The 12,845-nt window shown below is 42.5% G+C and overlaps 1 protein-coding gene across 1 annotated transcript in view; it reads left to right on the top strand.

Annotated features, from left to right (window-relative positions):
• LOC124612576 (putative fatty acyl-CoA reductase CG5065) overlaps nt 1-12,845 on the top strand; it is a 429,978-nt gene that overhangs the window by 294,928 nt on the left and 122,205 nt on the right. The window contains exon 5 of the mRNA XM_047140860.1: nt 5,440-5,549. Within this exon, the coding sequence (XP_046996816.1) occupies nt 5,440-5,549 (110 nt within the window). The remainder of the gene's footprint in view (nt 1-5,439; nt 5,550-12,845) is intronic.

The raw sequence follows: 12,845 nt of genomic DNA, 5'->3' as shown, positions 1-12,845 counted from the left end.
AATTACCTTATAAGTCCTCTTCACGTAAGTTAAGATTCCATTACACTTCCGCCTTCTCAGATCAGTTACCATTACATTATCAGCTTAATTAAAGTTATCGATAAATTGAGACTTTACATTTCAAACGTAACATTACAACTGCTTCCTCACTTCAACACAGCAATCCACTATCTGCTACTGAGCCTACGTACACACCAAAGAAGATAACCTAACCCTGCAGTACAGCTTACAACATCGCCGCTCGCTCACATGTAACAGCTCGAGAGCAAAGATATGACATTCTTGTACAATAGATTGATACTCAAATCACACCTATCACTGCTAGAGCAGTGAATTTGATTGCAAAGGATGTGGTTTTTCAGTAGGACGCTAATTGTGCGGATGTGTACATCGTCTGCTAGGAGCTTCGGCTTGGGGACAGCGACTACAAATGAAGTTCGCGGCAGTAGCCCCGTTCCCTACTCTTCTCTCCCGACCCTTGCGCCGTCACGCCATCGTTTTTGTAGACGCGCGGCGCAGTTCTTTGACGGACTTTTCTTCGCCAGTTCGCTGAGTCATTGTACCTGATGACCGTGCAGTTTCTCTCCTCTAGCCAGTGACCCTATTTTCCCTCTTTGTCCTTCGGTGAACAGACGCAGAACGTGCTGTTGTGTACCTTTTACGTCGTCTGTGACCCAGTGGCTTAACATGGGGATGCGGACTTTGTATGTATTACTATTTGCAGATGTTTATTACCGATGCTTTTCGATACGCACAAGTAGCCAACGTCAAGCATCCGAACGCATACAAAAAATTTTGTTATTGTAGAGTTGAGGATACACATGCTGGAGGCATACTGTCCGAGACTCCAACGAAGACAATCGCCATAATAGCAAAGAAATAATCGCTATTACACTGAAGAGCCAAAGAAACTAGTACATCTGTCTAATATCTTGTAGGACCCCCACGAGCACGCAGAAGTGCCGCAATACGACGTGGCATGGACTCGACTAATGTTTGAAGTACTGCTGGAGGTAATTGACACCATGAATCCTGCAGGGCTGTCCATAAATCCGTAAGACTACGAGAGGGTGGAGATCTCTTCTGAACAGCACGTTGCAAGGCATCCCAGATATGCTCAATAATGTTCATGCCTTGGGAGTTTGGTGGCCAGCGGAAGTATTTAGACTCAGAAGAGTGTTCCTGGACCCACTCTGTAGCAATTCTGCATGTGTGGGGTGTCGCACTGTGCTGCTGGAATTGCCCAAGTCCGTCTGAATGCACAATGAACAACAATGGATGCAGGTGATCATACAGGATCCTTACGTACGTGTCACCTGTGAGAGTCGTCTCTAGACGTATCAAGGGTCTCATATCACTCCAACTGCACACGCTCCACACCATTACAGAGCCTCCACCAGCTTGAAAAGTCCACTGCTGACATGCAGGTCCACGGATTCAAGACGTTGTCTCCATACGCGTACACGTCCATCCACTCGATGCAATTTGAAACGAAACTCGTCCGACCACGCAACATGTTTCCAGTCATCAATAGTCCAATGTCGTTGTTGACGGCCCCAGGCGAACCGTAATGTTTTGTGTCGTGCATCAAGGGTATACGAGTGGGCTTTCGGCTCCGAAAGAAGAGCGGCGCGTTTCGTCACAGGGTTATATGGTAACCGTGATAGCGTTACGGAGATGTTTAACAAACTCAAATGGCAGACTCCGCAAGAGAGGCGCTCTGCATCGCGGTGTAGCTTGCTCGCCAGGTTTCGAGAGGGTGCGTTTCTGGATGAGGTATCGAATATATTGCTTCCCCCTAATTATACCTCCCGAGGAGATCACGAATGTAAAATTAGAGAGATTAGAGCGCGCACGGAGGCTATCAGACAGTCGTTCTTCCCGCGAACCATACGCGACTGGAACAGGAAAGGGAGGTAATGGCAGTGGCACGTAAAGTGCCCTCCGCCACACACCGTTGGGTGGCTTGCGGAGTATAAATGTAGATGTAGATGTAGATCAATGATATTTCGTTGAATCGTTCGCACCCTGACATCTCTGATGGTCCAGCATTGAAATCTGCAGGAATATGCGCAAATGTTGCACTTCTGTCACGTTGAACGACTCTCGTCAGTCGTCGTTGGTCCCGTTCTCGCATGATCTTTTTCCGGCCGCAGCGATGTCGAGTATTTGTGAAACGGTCGTACGGGAAAATCCCCACTTCATCGCTACCTCGGAGATGCTGTGTCCCATCGCTCGTACGCCGATTACAACACCACGTTTAAACTCTCTTAAATCTTGATAACCTGTTATTGTAGCAGCACTAACCGACGTAACAACTGCGGCAGACACGTGTTGTGTTATATAGGCGTTGCCGACCGCAGCGCCGTATTCTGCCTGTTTACACATCTCTGTATATGAATGCGCATGCCTAAACCAGTAATTTTTGGAGCTTCAGTGTACATGCTATGTAAACGGCTTTTTGAAGGGTAATTTAACTAACAATCCCAATAATACCGGTGCTTCAAACGCCTGAACCGAGACCGTAAAACCCTCACACACGTCCTCACTACGAAGTCAATCACCTCCTGAGCTGCCGGCCGAAGTGGCCGTGCGGTTAAAGGCGCTGCAGTCTGGAACCGCAAGACCGCTACGGTCTCAGGTTCGAATCCTGCCTCGGGCATGGATGTTTGTGATGTCCTTACGTTAGTTAGGTTTAACTAGTTCTAAGTTCTAGGGGACTAATGACCTCAGCAGTTGAGTCCCATAGTGCTCAGAGCCATTTGAACCATTTTTGAACCTCCTGAGCCAAAGTCTGATTCAACAATTCCCACATCTGCGTAACCCCTGCAGCCTATCCTCATAACCTACTCCTATACATACAAAACTAAACGTCCCCACACCAAACATGCATTAACAGTTCTTATTTGCCCTATTGATACATAACTATTTCCAGACGGTTCATTATGTTCCTCATCCATTACCACAGTTCTCCAAAGAATACTTCCATTTGTGCGAGTCAACGCTCTCCAATAAATTACAATACACTGCCAGTCCGTTCCTGTATTTCACCTTGATACCACAGAAAAGTAGTGCCACAACTAGCGGCATTTCGCTTCCTCCCGACTGGATACCGCTGTATAATGCCAGCCCCCACCCCCATCTCACCCTGGACAGCACTGCTTCCCTCCCTTACGCCCGAATCATAAGCAGAGACAAATCCTATTCCACTAATCCAGCACTCGAAATACATACTTGACAAACTCACTTTTCGAAACCCACACAAACTGCCCAGCACTCTACCCATGTGCCGCCTCCTTTTTCTGTCCCACAATTCCACGCCATTCCGTCCAGGTTGTATAGCTGGAGCTGGTAATCACGCCACTGAAGCCGATTTTCAGTTGAGCTACAACACAAGCACCAACAGCAGCACTGCAACGCCAACTCCAACCCCCTATCGCTAACACCCACCACCACAACAAGATCGCTCGATTCAGTTTGATGAAATTCGGACATTTCATCATCTTTTTGTGTATTTCCATTCAAGATACTTGTAATCAATATCTGTAAGACCGAAGATACCTTACTTATGCGTACTGCCCTTCTTTGTGAGCACGAAAATGCAATAAATAAAAAAAAGGAAATTATCTCTCAGCGGTGAGGGTCGATCATCAGTAGAGAACGTCTCATTAGTTTATTTAGTTTGTTAACGTTATATTAACGGATGTATGATTCTATTTCCTTCAGCCACTGCTCGACGTATCATCAACATGGACGTGTCGGAAGTAAACTGCATCGTTGCCGCATAGCTAGAGTTGTTCTTACTTTAATATTGTAGTTTCAGAATGTCATTTTCTAAGTCTGTGTGTTTGTTGGATAAAAAACACGTGTATTTGAGAAGGAAAGTAAGTATTTGTAGAATTCTGTAAATATTTTAGAAAAGATGGTGATGCAATTGATGTGTAAAATAATACGTCGCAGCATGCAATTTGCAGTAAATTCAGGCTGCAGCTGATTCAAAGTGCTTGTGGTTATTTAGTGAAAAGAATTTTATGTTTACTCTTTTATAGTTATTTTGTATTGTCTTATTTACTCTGAGCATATTCTTTCACGACCTACCCTACATCAAACCAGCAACTAAACACACCAAAAACTGTTACAAAACATTCGCATTGTCTGTGCGTACTTGTGGTTTGCTTATGTGTGTTTGAGATATTACTATGAGGTTAGTTATAATTACCAACAATAATAATAATAATAATCTTATAATTAAATTTCAACTGTGACATTTAAGTCTCATCTTTATCTACGCTAATGGCGGAAGCTGAGAAAAGGAATTAAAATTTGTGGCACGGCCGGGACTCGAACCCAGGTCGTCTTGCTTACCAGGCAGAAATGCTGACCGATACAGCACCACAACCCCCACCACAGCCCTGTTTTTTAACTTTTTTGGTATTGTTCGTTGCGTTTTATCTGGGAGGACGTCACAAGAAATTGATTCCTTTACTCAGTTTTTTTGTTACAGACAGCAAGTCACCCTCTGACCGAACATGCTGAGCTACCGCGCTGGTTGAGCACTGTGGTCAACAATGCTGCACGAACTACTCAAGCCGAATGCCCTCCCCAGCACAAACTTCAATCCGTATCTACAGTTTATTTTCCCCCTACATTGTCACTATTGCAAGGGCTCTCTGGCATTGGAATAACACCTCAGCGTTGGACCTAATGGGGAAGTCCTGCACCACTACGTCCAATGCTATTTCATGGCTGGAGAGACCTGGCAATAGTGACAATTTAGCAGGAAAATAAGCTGCTGATATGGATTGAAGTTTGTGCTGGGGAGGGCATTCGGCTTGAGTAGTTCGTGCAGTATTGTTCACTATAGTGCTGCGGTGATGTAATGGTTAGCATTTATGCCTAATTAGCCAGATGACCCGGGTTCGAGTCCTGGCCGTAGCACAAATTTTAATTCCTTTCTTCACCTTCCTACATTATCGTAAATAATAATAATAGTGAATACTAACAATAGTAGTAATAGCAGACATAAACAACGCCAGTAATCGAATTAGTTTAGCACTTTCGGAGCCTCGTTTCACATGACCACAAACAGAAGGTATAATGACAGTAAAGATTGAAACGGCATTCAGAGAAAGTGTTAAGAAACAGCAGACTGTTTCGTTTGAACGGTAAATCGTAATGATGTGGAACGAGTCATTTTACATTCACATTCGAGTCATTTTATATTCACGTTCGAGTCATTTTACATTCACATCGCAAAATTATTTGTAAATAGGGCTACATGCTGAACATTTATGGTTTTTTTTGTTATTATTATCATTATTATTAAATGTCCATCACACGTTATAAATTAGAGTAATAGAACTTCTTCTGTAGCAAATAAGTTGCAGCACAGCTCGCCCACGGTGCAGCGCTTGTGAGCTGGCGCTCGCCCTGTTGCAGGCTGATCCACCCGCATCCCAACACGTACACGTTCACCAAGCGGCTGGCCGAGGTGCTGGTGGAGCAGCAGCTGCACCAACTGCCGGTCGTCATCGCGAGGCCCTCCATTGGTGAGCGCGGGGGCGTAGTAGCCTACGTATAAAAGACCACAGCACACAGCGTGGTAGCTTGTATGCAGGGAGTAATCTGTGTGAACGGAGCCCGCTCCAAACACTGGACGGCACCTTACCCTTTCTGTGTGCTTGCCACTTGTTTTCTTTAAGACTGACTTCAAGAGAAAATTCATAAGCTTAAAGAAACTACAGAAACCACATTTGAGATGTACGACGGTTGTTCAGTAAGTAATGCCCCACTTTTTTTTTTTAAAAAAAAAAGCTCTTAATATACATAGACAAACGTCCTTATTGGTGCTTCACATCTGATGTTTGTTTCGAACCGTTCTAGCCGATCGCAAAGCCGCAGTACAGCGTCAAAATGGCGTCTACATACGACTTACTTTACAAGCAGCTTGCTGTTACTGAATTCTTGTGTGCAGTAAAAGAAGTCGTGGTGAACATCAATAAACGTTTGTGTGCAGTGTATGGCGATGCTGCAGTTGATAATGAATACAGTTGGGCGATGGGTAAAGAAAGTTACAGCCTCAGGAAATCTACATCTACATATATACTCCGCTAGCCACCAAGCGGTGTGTCGCTGAGTGCACAATTCGCGCCAAAGTCATATTTCCCCCTCTCTGTTCCACTCGCGGATCGCACGAGGGAAAAACGACTGTCTGAACGCCTCAGTACGAGCTCTTATTTCCCTTATCTTTGAATCATGATCATTACGCCATTTAAAAGTTAGTGGTAATAATATATGCTCTACATCCTCGGTGAAGATTGGATTTCGGAATTTAGTGAGCAGCCGCTTCTGTTTAGCGCGTCGTCTATCTGCAAGTGTGTCCCACTTCAAACTTTATATGAGATTTGTAACGATCTCGCGATGGCTAAATGTACCAGTCACGAATCTTGCCGCTCTTCTTTGGACCTTCTGGACCTTCTCAATTTCTTGAATCAGACCCAACTGGTAAGGGTCCCATACAGACGAACAACACCCTAAGACTGGACGAACTAACGTATTGTAAGCTATTTGTTGAAGGACTGCTTCGCTTCAGGATTCTACCAATAAACCGCAGTCTAGAGTTCGCCTTACCCGTTACTTGTGTAATATGATCATTACATTCGAGATCATTTCGAATAGCCACACCCAGATACTTGACGGACGTTACCGCTTCCAAAGACTGGGCATTTATTCTGTACTCGTACATTAATTGGGATTTTCGTCTTCTTATACGCAGTAGGTTACACTTACTAATATTGAGAGATAACTGCCAGTCATTACACCACCCATTTATTTTCTGCAAATCCTCATTGATTTTTTCACAACTTTCGTGTGATACTACTTTCCTGTAGACTACAGCATCATCGGCAAATAGTCTAAGGCTGCTGTCAATACCATCAACTAGATCGCTTATGTAAATCGTAAAAAGCAGAGGACCTATTTCGCTGCCCTGGCGCACACCTGAAGTTACTCTTGTTTCTGTTGAAGTTACCCCGTTCAGGACGACATACTGCTCCCTGTCTGTTAGAAAACTTTCTACCCAACCGCATATGTCACTGGATAGACCGTAAGCGCGCACTTTTCGTAGCAAGCGACAGTGCGGAACTGAGTCGAACGCCTTTCGAAAGTCGAGAAATGTGGCATCAACCTGGGAGCCGGTATCTAGAGCCTGTTGTATATCATCCGCAAAGAGGGCCAGCTGTATCTCGCATGACCGCTGTTTCCTAATACCATCCTTGTTTGTGCAGATGAGCTTCTCAGAGTCTAGAAAGGTCATTATGTCTGAACACAAAATATGTTCCATGATTCTACAACAAATCGATATCAGTGAAATTGGCCGGTAATTATGTGCATCCGATTTTCTACCCTTTTTATAGATTGCTATGACCTGGGCCTCCTTCCAGTCCCGTGGAACATTCCGCCGTACCAATGATCTCTGATAGATGACGGATAAGAATGGTGCTATATTTGTAGCATAGTCAACATAAAATCTTACGGAGGTGCCGTCTGGGCCAGATGCCTTCCTGGCGTCTAAGGATCTTAACTGCAGAAACAGTAATGATCAGCCACGCTCGGGACGTCCTGTCACAGCCGCTGCTCCAGACAGCCATTATTCGTGCCGACCGGCGCATCACAACTGGCTCTACAGTTGTCGGTCAGCATTGGAAGTGCGTCTGCAGTAATCGAGACTCTCGGATATTGAAAGATGTGCTCAAGATGGGTTCCACGAATGCTCGCAGCGGACCACAAGTTTCAAAGAAAAGCCATTTCATCTGAATTGTTGGAGCGTTTTGAGACCGACGGAGAGGCCTTTCTGTCACGGATCGTTACGCGGGACAAAAAATGGGTGCACCACTTTGCGCCGGAAACAAAAAGGCAGTCCATGGAGTGGCATCATGCTCATTCACAACAAAAGAAGAAATTCAAGACAACCCCATCTGCCAGAAAAGTCATGGTGTCAAGTCTTCTAGGATGGCGTCATTCTCGTGGATGTGAAAGCCAGGAGGGTCAAGGATCAGTTCCGAGGCATACGTGAAGACTCCGAATGAACTCAATAACAGTTTCGGACGTGTTCGATCGGACAAGAATCCAGCAGAAATCTTGCTCCAAAACGATAATGCACGCCCACAGACAAGTCTGAGAACATGGGAACACATCGCCAAATTAGGTTGGACATCATTCCCTCATCCACCCTACCCTCGGTCTTCCATCTCTTTGGGTCTCTTAAAGATTCTCTACGAAGTACACATTTTGAAGGTGAGGAGAGTGAATGCAGTGAAAACATGGCTACGCCTACGGGACAAGAGCTTTTACCAGCAGGGAACGCATGCTCTTCCAGAACGTTGGCGTACGGCCATAGAACGTGATGGAGACTATGTAGAAAAACAGGACATGGACAAGACATGCTGATGTATATATTTACAGCAAAATCCTGACTCCTAACAATACATATGTTCTGAGAAAAAAAAAGGGGCTTTATTTATTGAACGACCCTCGTAAGAATAGCACTCTCCTTGACTGCTTCCACCGGTGCACAGTATGCCTGAATATGTACACTGCTGGTCATTAACATTGCTACACCAATGAAGACACGCCATTACTTGTCATCCGTTACGATAGATGAATATTTTTGAAGAAGTATGGAATGACGTAGCTACATCGCCCTTCCAAGCTCTGTTAGACTCTCTACCCAGCTGGGTTAGCTTGATACTTGCTGTCAGAGGTGACAGCACTGCCTACCATATTTCGCACCCCGTATGCCCCCAAACCGCTTAAAAACTTAATAACTTATTTCTACTACTGTACAGTATAAGCACAGTGAGTAAAATTTCTTTATTTGCTATCGTTTCAGACGTTGAATTCTAATGGCTGGCTGTGTACTATGGTTGGTTGATTGGTTGGTTTGGAGCCGAAAGGGACGGAACTACAGGGTCATCAGTCCCTCTGTGTACTACGCTCTCTAGTCTCTAATGTGATATCTATCTGTTAAGAAATTATTATGAAATCGTGTCTGAGGTAGTTTTTGGGGCTTAAAAGTTGAAGAAACAGTCAAACTACACTAAGGACTGGTTGTATAAAAATTGCATAAATTAATTTATTATAAATGACAGCTTTCTTTTTCTTACATTAAGATTGAAACAGCGCTTCTTCCTAACTGTGTACCCATACGCGTATGTATCAGGTGTGTAAGTGCTAGACCAGAATGAAATGATCAACATAAACTTTACAAAACTGATAAGAAGAACCTTTACATGAATGAAATTCAAGAACTACAGGTAGCGGAAACAAGAGTGGAGCTGTAGGTCTGAGCGTTTATTTCTTCGTCTCAGCAGTTTTTCCCGTCCTCCTGCCAATACCAAATTACTATTCCTGAATTTCTTACCAAGTGTCCCCTTCCCTAGCAACAACTTCATGCCTCTGTTCTTTCCAGTACCACTTAGTTTCGTACTTCATCGTCACATATTTTCGAGCACTGCATCACACATGCCTCTAGTTTCTTCTTTCCCTTCTCCTGGTTCATACACGAGTTCCACAAACTGCGATATCACTACTTAAAAGTCACCATCAGGCGCTTTTTCAGCTTTATCAAAGTTTGATCGCAGCAGTCTACCTAAGACATCCACAACAGGTGTTGGCATGGTGCTATTTTGTTTAGACACAGGAACGTTTTTGACTTATTGTGTGAAAGCTGGATCATTTGATGATTGCGACAGTGAGGATTACTGATATCAAATGACGTGACATCAGTGTAGTTAATTGTGGTAACGAACTGGCAGAAGAACAGACGTAAGAGGATCACCATGGGGTTCTGTAACTAGTGACCACCTGCATACCACTTGGAACATAAACACTATCTACGTACATGAATACAGCTGTAAACCACCAATAACCCGGAAAAGACTGAGATCTCGTAGTTTCACTCATCATCACAGGTGTTCTACGAGGCCCAACTTCGCAGTGTTCTCTCGGAAAGTGATTGATGTGAACCGTATTCACTGACAGGTGTAGTTCCTTTCGGGTCTGTAACCGATTGTGGTGGATAGGGAGTGACATATGTCTCCCTTCATGAGGATCTTCCTGCGATCACTGTTACATTGCTACGAGTGTTATAGCATGTCTCGCTAGACATGTGGACCACTCCACGTCGATATACCAACAAATCGTGTAAATTCATTTACACTGTGACCATGTGCACATCCAAACATGATACTTCCCTTCTGCCATTCTCGCACGCCTCCATGTCGTCCCATTTTACTTCGCTGATTGCGTACAACAGGCTGACATGTCGGCATGACCTACGTCTGTGGTGCAGGTTCACATGACCGCCTGGCACCTTCATATTATTTCGGAGATCTTACGTAGATAAGGCATCAACGTCAAATGTGTTGTAGTTAGGGAAGAATTCAGTCGCTTAGTTCCCAAATGTCCTTTATCCAATCGGCATAAATTTCAGTAATTAGTAGAAAACGTATTTAACAATTTCTGCTGTATGTATAAACTTGAAATTTTTTCTGCATGTTTCTTAGTTATCTATTTTTGTTATTAAAAAAATCATAAAAATAACGTATTTCAAAATTTTGTTATAAATAAAAAACTCTTGGATAATGGGCGTTTTGGAACCAGATATGGAGAAATATTGAAAATAAAAACTTTGGATAAGAGACAGTTTGAAAAAGAAATACGGGAGAAATAATAAGCAGTGTTGGTTTAGTAAATGTATATAATTTAATTTTTGTGGAAACAATGTCTGCAGGTATTTTTGAAACAACTGAAGTTGTTACGGAAACAGATAGAAACATACATTTATCAGAAAATTATTAAAAAATAACATTAAACATACACACATTACAGAAAACATAATTTTAAAAGTGCCTTAAGGGTAGTCATTTACTTATTTCAATCTGGATTTGTCCTATTAACTGCTGTGAAGTAACTAAAGCCATTCTCATCGTCCATGTGTCCAACGGCGTTTCCATCATGAGATTGTTCTTAAGGTCAGTTCTGTACTGGATTGAATACAATATTTTTGTTGAAGCCAGGTCTTCATTTTGAGCCCTGTTTTCCCCAAAGGTAAGAGTCAGAAACTTGTTGACATCTTTCACTTTCAACTCTTTTATTGTTACTCCAGGTAGTACTAACGGTAATTCAAAGTTCTGAACTTTACATCCGGGTCTGAGTACTGCTTTTGTCTTTCCGAGATTGGTGCTGTACCAAGGTTCACCCGCAACAATTACTTCACAGGTGGGCACATTGCCTAGTGTTATAATAAAACTTTTAACAGTTGAAAATTTCCAAGTGCACAATTTCCAGGCTTCTTTTGGTAATTTTCACATCTCTTCTTACAGTAAAAAATATTACAACTCTCAGTCATACTAAAAACACTTCCACATTCTTTAAAGATTTCAACGTATTTCTCAGGCTTAATAACAGTCTCATAATTTTGAATTTCCTTCTCAATTCTGCCAAATACACGATCAGGCGGAGTATACGAATGACGTGGTACAGGGAATAGTAAAACAATGTCTTTAATATTTGGCGGGGATTCATTTACCAACCAGTATTGAAGCATAATCATCATTGAACTGTTCCAGTTTTGTCCTCTACAACTATCCGCAAAAAGCCTTACAGTGGTCACTCCTTCCAAGCAAGTATTTTTTACCTTGGCATATAGTAAAGTTAAATAAATAGAACTGTCGTATATAGTAAGCTGCCTGGTCAGGGATTTTGGGTAAAACCAAATTCTTTTGGCAGTCAAGTCATTTTTCAGTAAATTAAAGAATGATTCTGCCCTTTTTTTGTAGAGATTGAGCTCAATTTCAACCGATTTGTTCCCATTGTCTAATTTCAACTGAAACTGGATGCATTTGGAGCACTCGTCCACGGCAGAAGAGCCAAAGCTTAAGCTATAACGTTTGAAAAATATTTCATAAAAATATGAATATCGAACTTGATCACTTTCAACTCTTGAATTGTAAGCCTTATGAAAGTTACATATTGAAAGATGGCTCGAAAAATACTGTCTTGTAATTCTAGTGTTTCTGTAGTAATTTTTTTCAAGTGGGCAGAGGCTCTCTAAGAATGACTTTACAGAATGCCTTTTAGCCTCAAACAGCTTAGACTTACGGTCTCCTCCTCTATTCTCTACAGCTAGATTTCTGGAGTGGAAATGTCTCTTACAAACTCGTTGACCTCTTTTCTCACTAACACTAGGTATGCCACAAAAGGATTTCTTACATATCCGAACCAAAGAAGTGTTTCTAGATTTCGTATGTGTGATTAGATAGCGATTCCAATTTTCAGCGATTTGTTTCCGTTCACCTTCATTTGTTCTCCTCCGTTTAGGGGTTTAGCTCACAGTATATTTAAGTATATAATCCTGATCAATTTTATTCTTAGAAGAATAAAAGCCTCCATGAAACTTACGAGCGTCTTGCATTGTAAGCTGATTACACTTGAAAACTTGATCAGAATGAAGACAGTGTGGTCAGTCTTGGCAATGTCTTTGACGTATGGAGCTTCCGCTTCTCTATTGTATTTTTCCATTTACCTGGATCCTTTAGCAAGAACACTTAAAAACAGCCTAATTTCAATTATTGGTAAGAATTTTGACGGTAAAAACGCCATGGTGAACACACAAAACAAGTGCCAACTTCACAACGAACAGAAAAACATAACCTATCGTCAATAGTAAGCAAAATTTAACTTCAGCTGATTGCCAGTTCTACCAAAACACTTTTCACTGGAAAAATACCCTACATAATGATTTTAAATAAATCTATTCCTTAAAATGGTTGGTAGTTGCACTG

This window comes from Schistocerca americana, chromosome 4 (assembly GCF_021461395.2).
Source record: "Schistocerca americana isolate TAMUIC-IGC-003095 chromosome 4, iqSchAmer2.1, whole genome shotgun sequence".
NCBI classification, from domain to species: Eukaryota; Metazoa; Arthropoda; class Insecta; order Orthoptera; family Acrididae; genus Schistocerca; species Schistocerca americana.
This window is presented reverse-complemented; position numbering and strand designations above follow the sequence as displayed.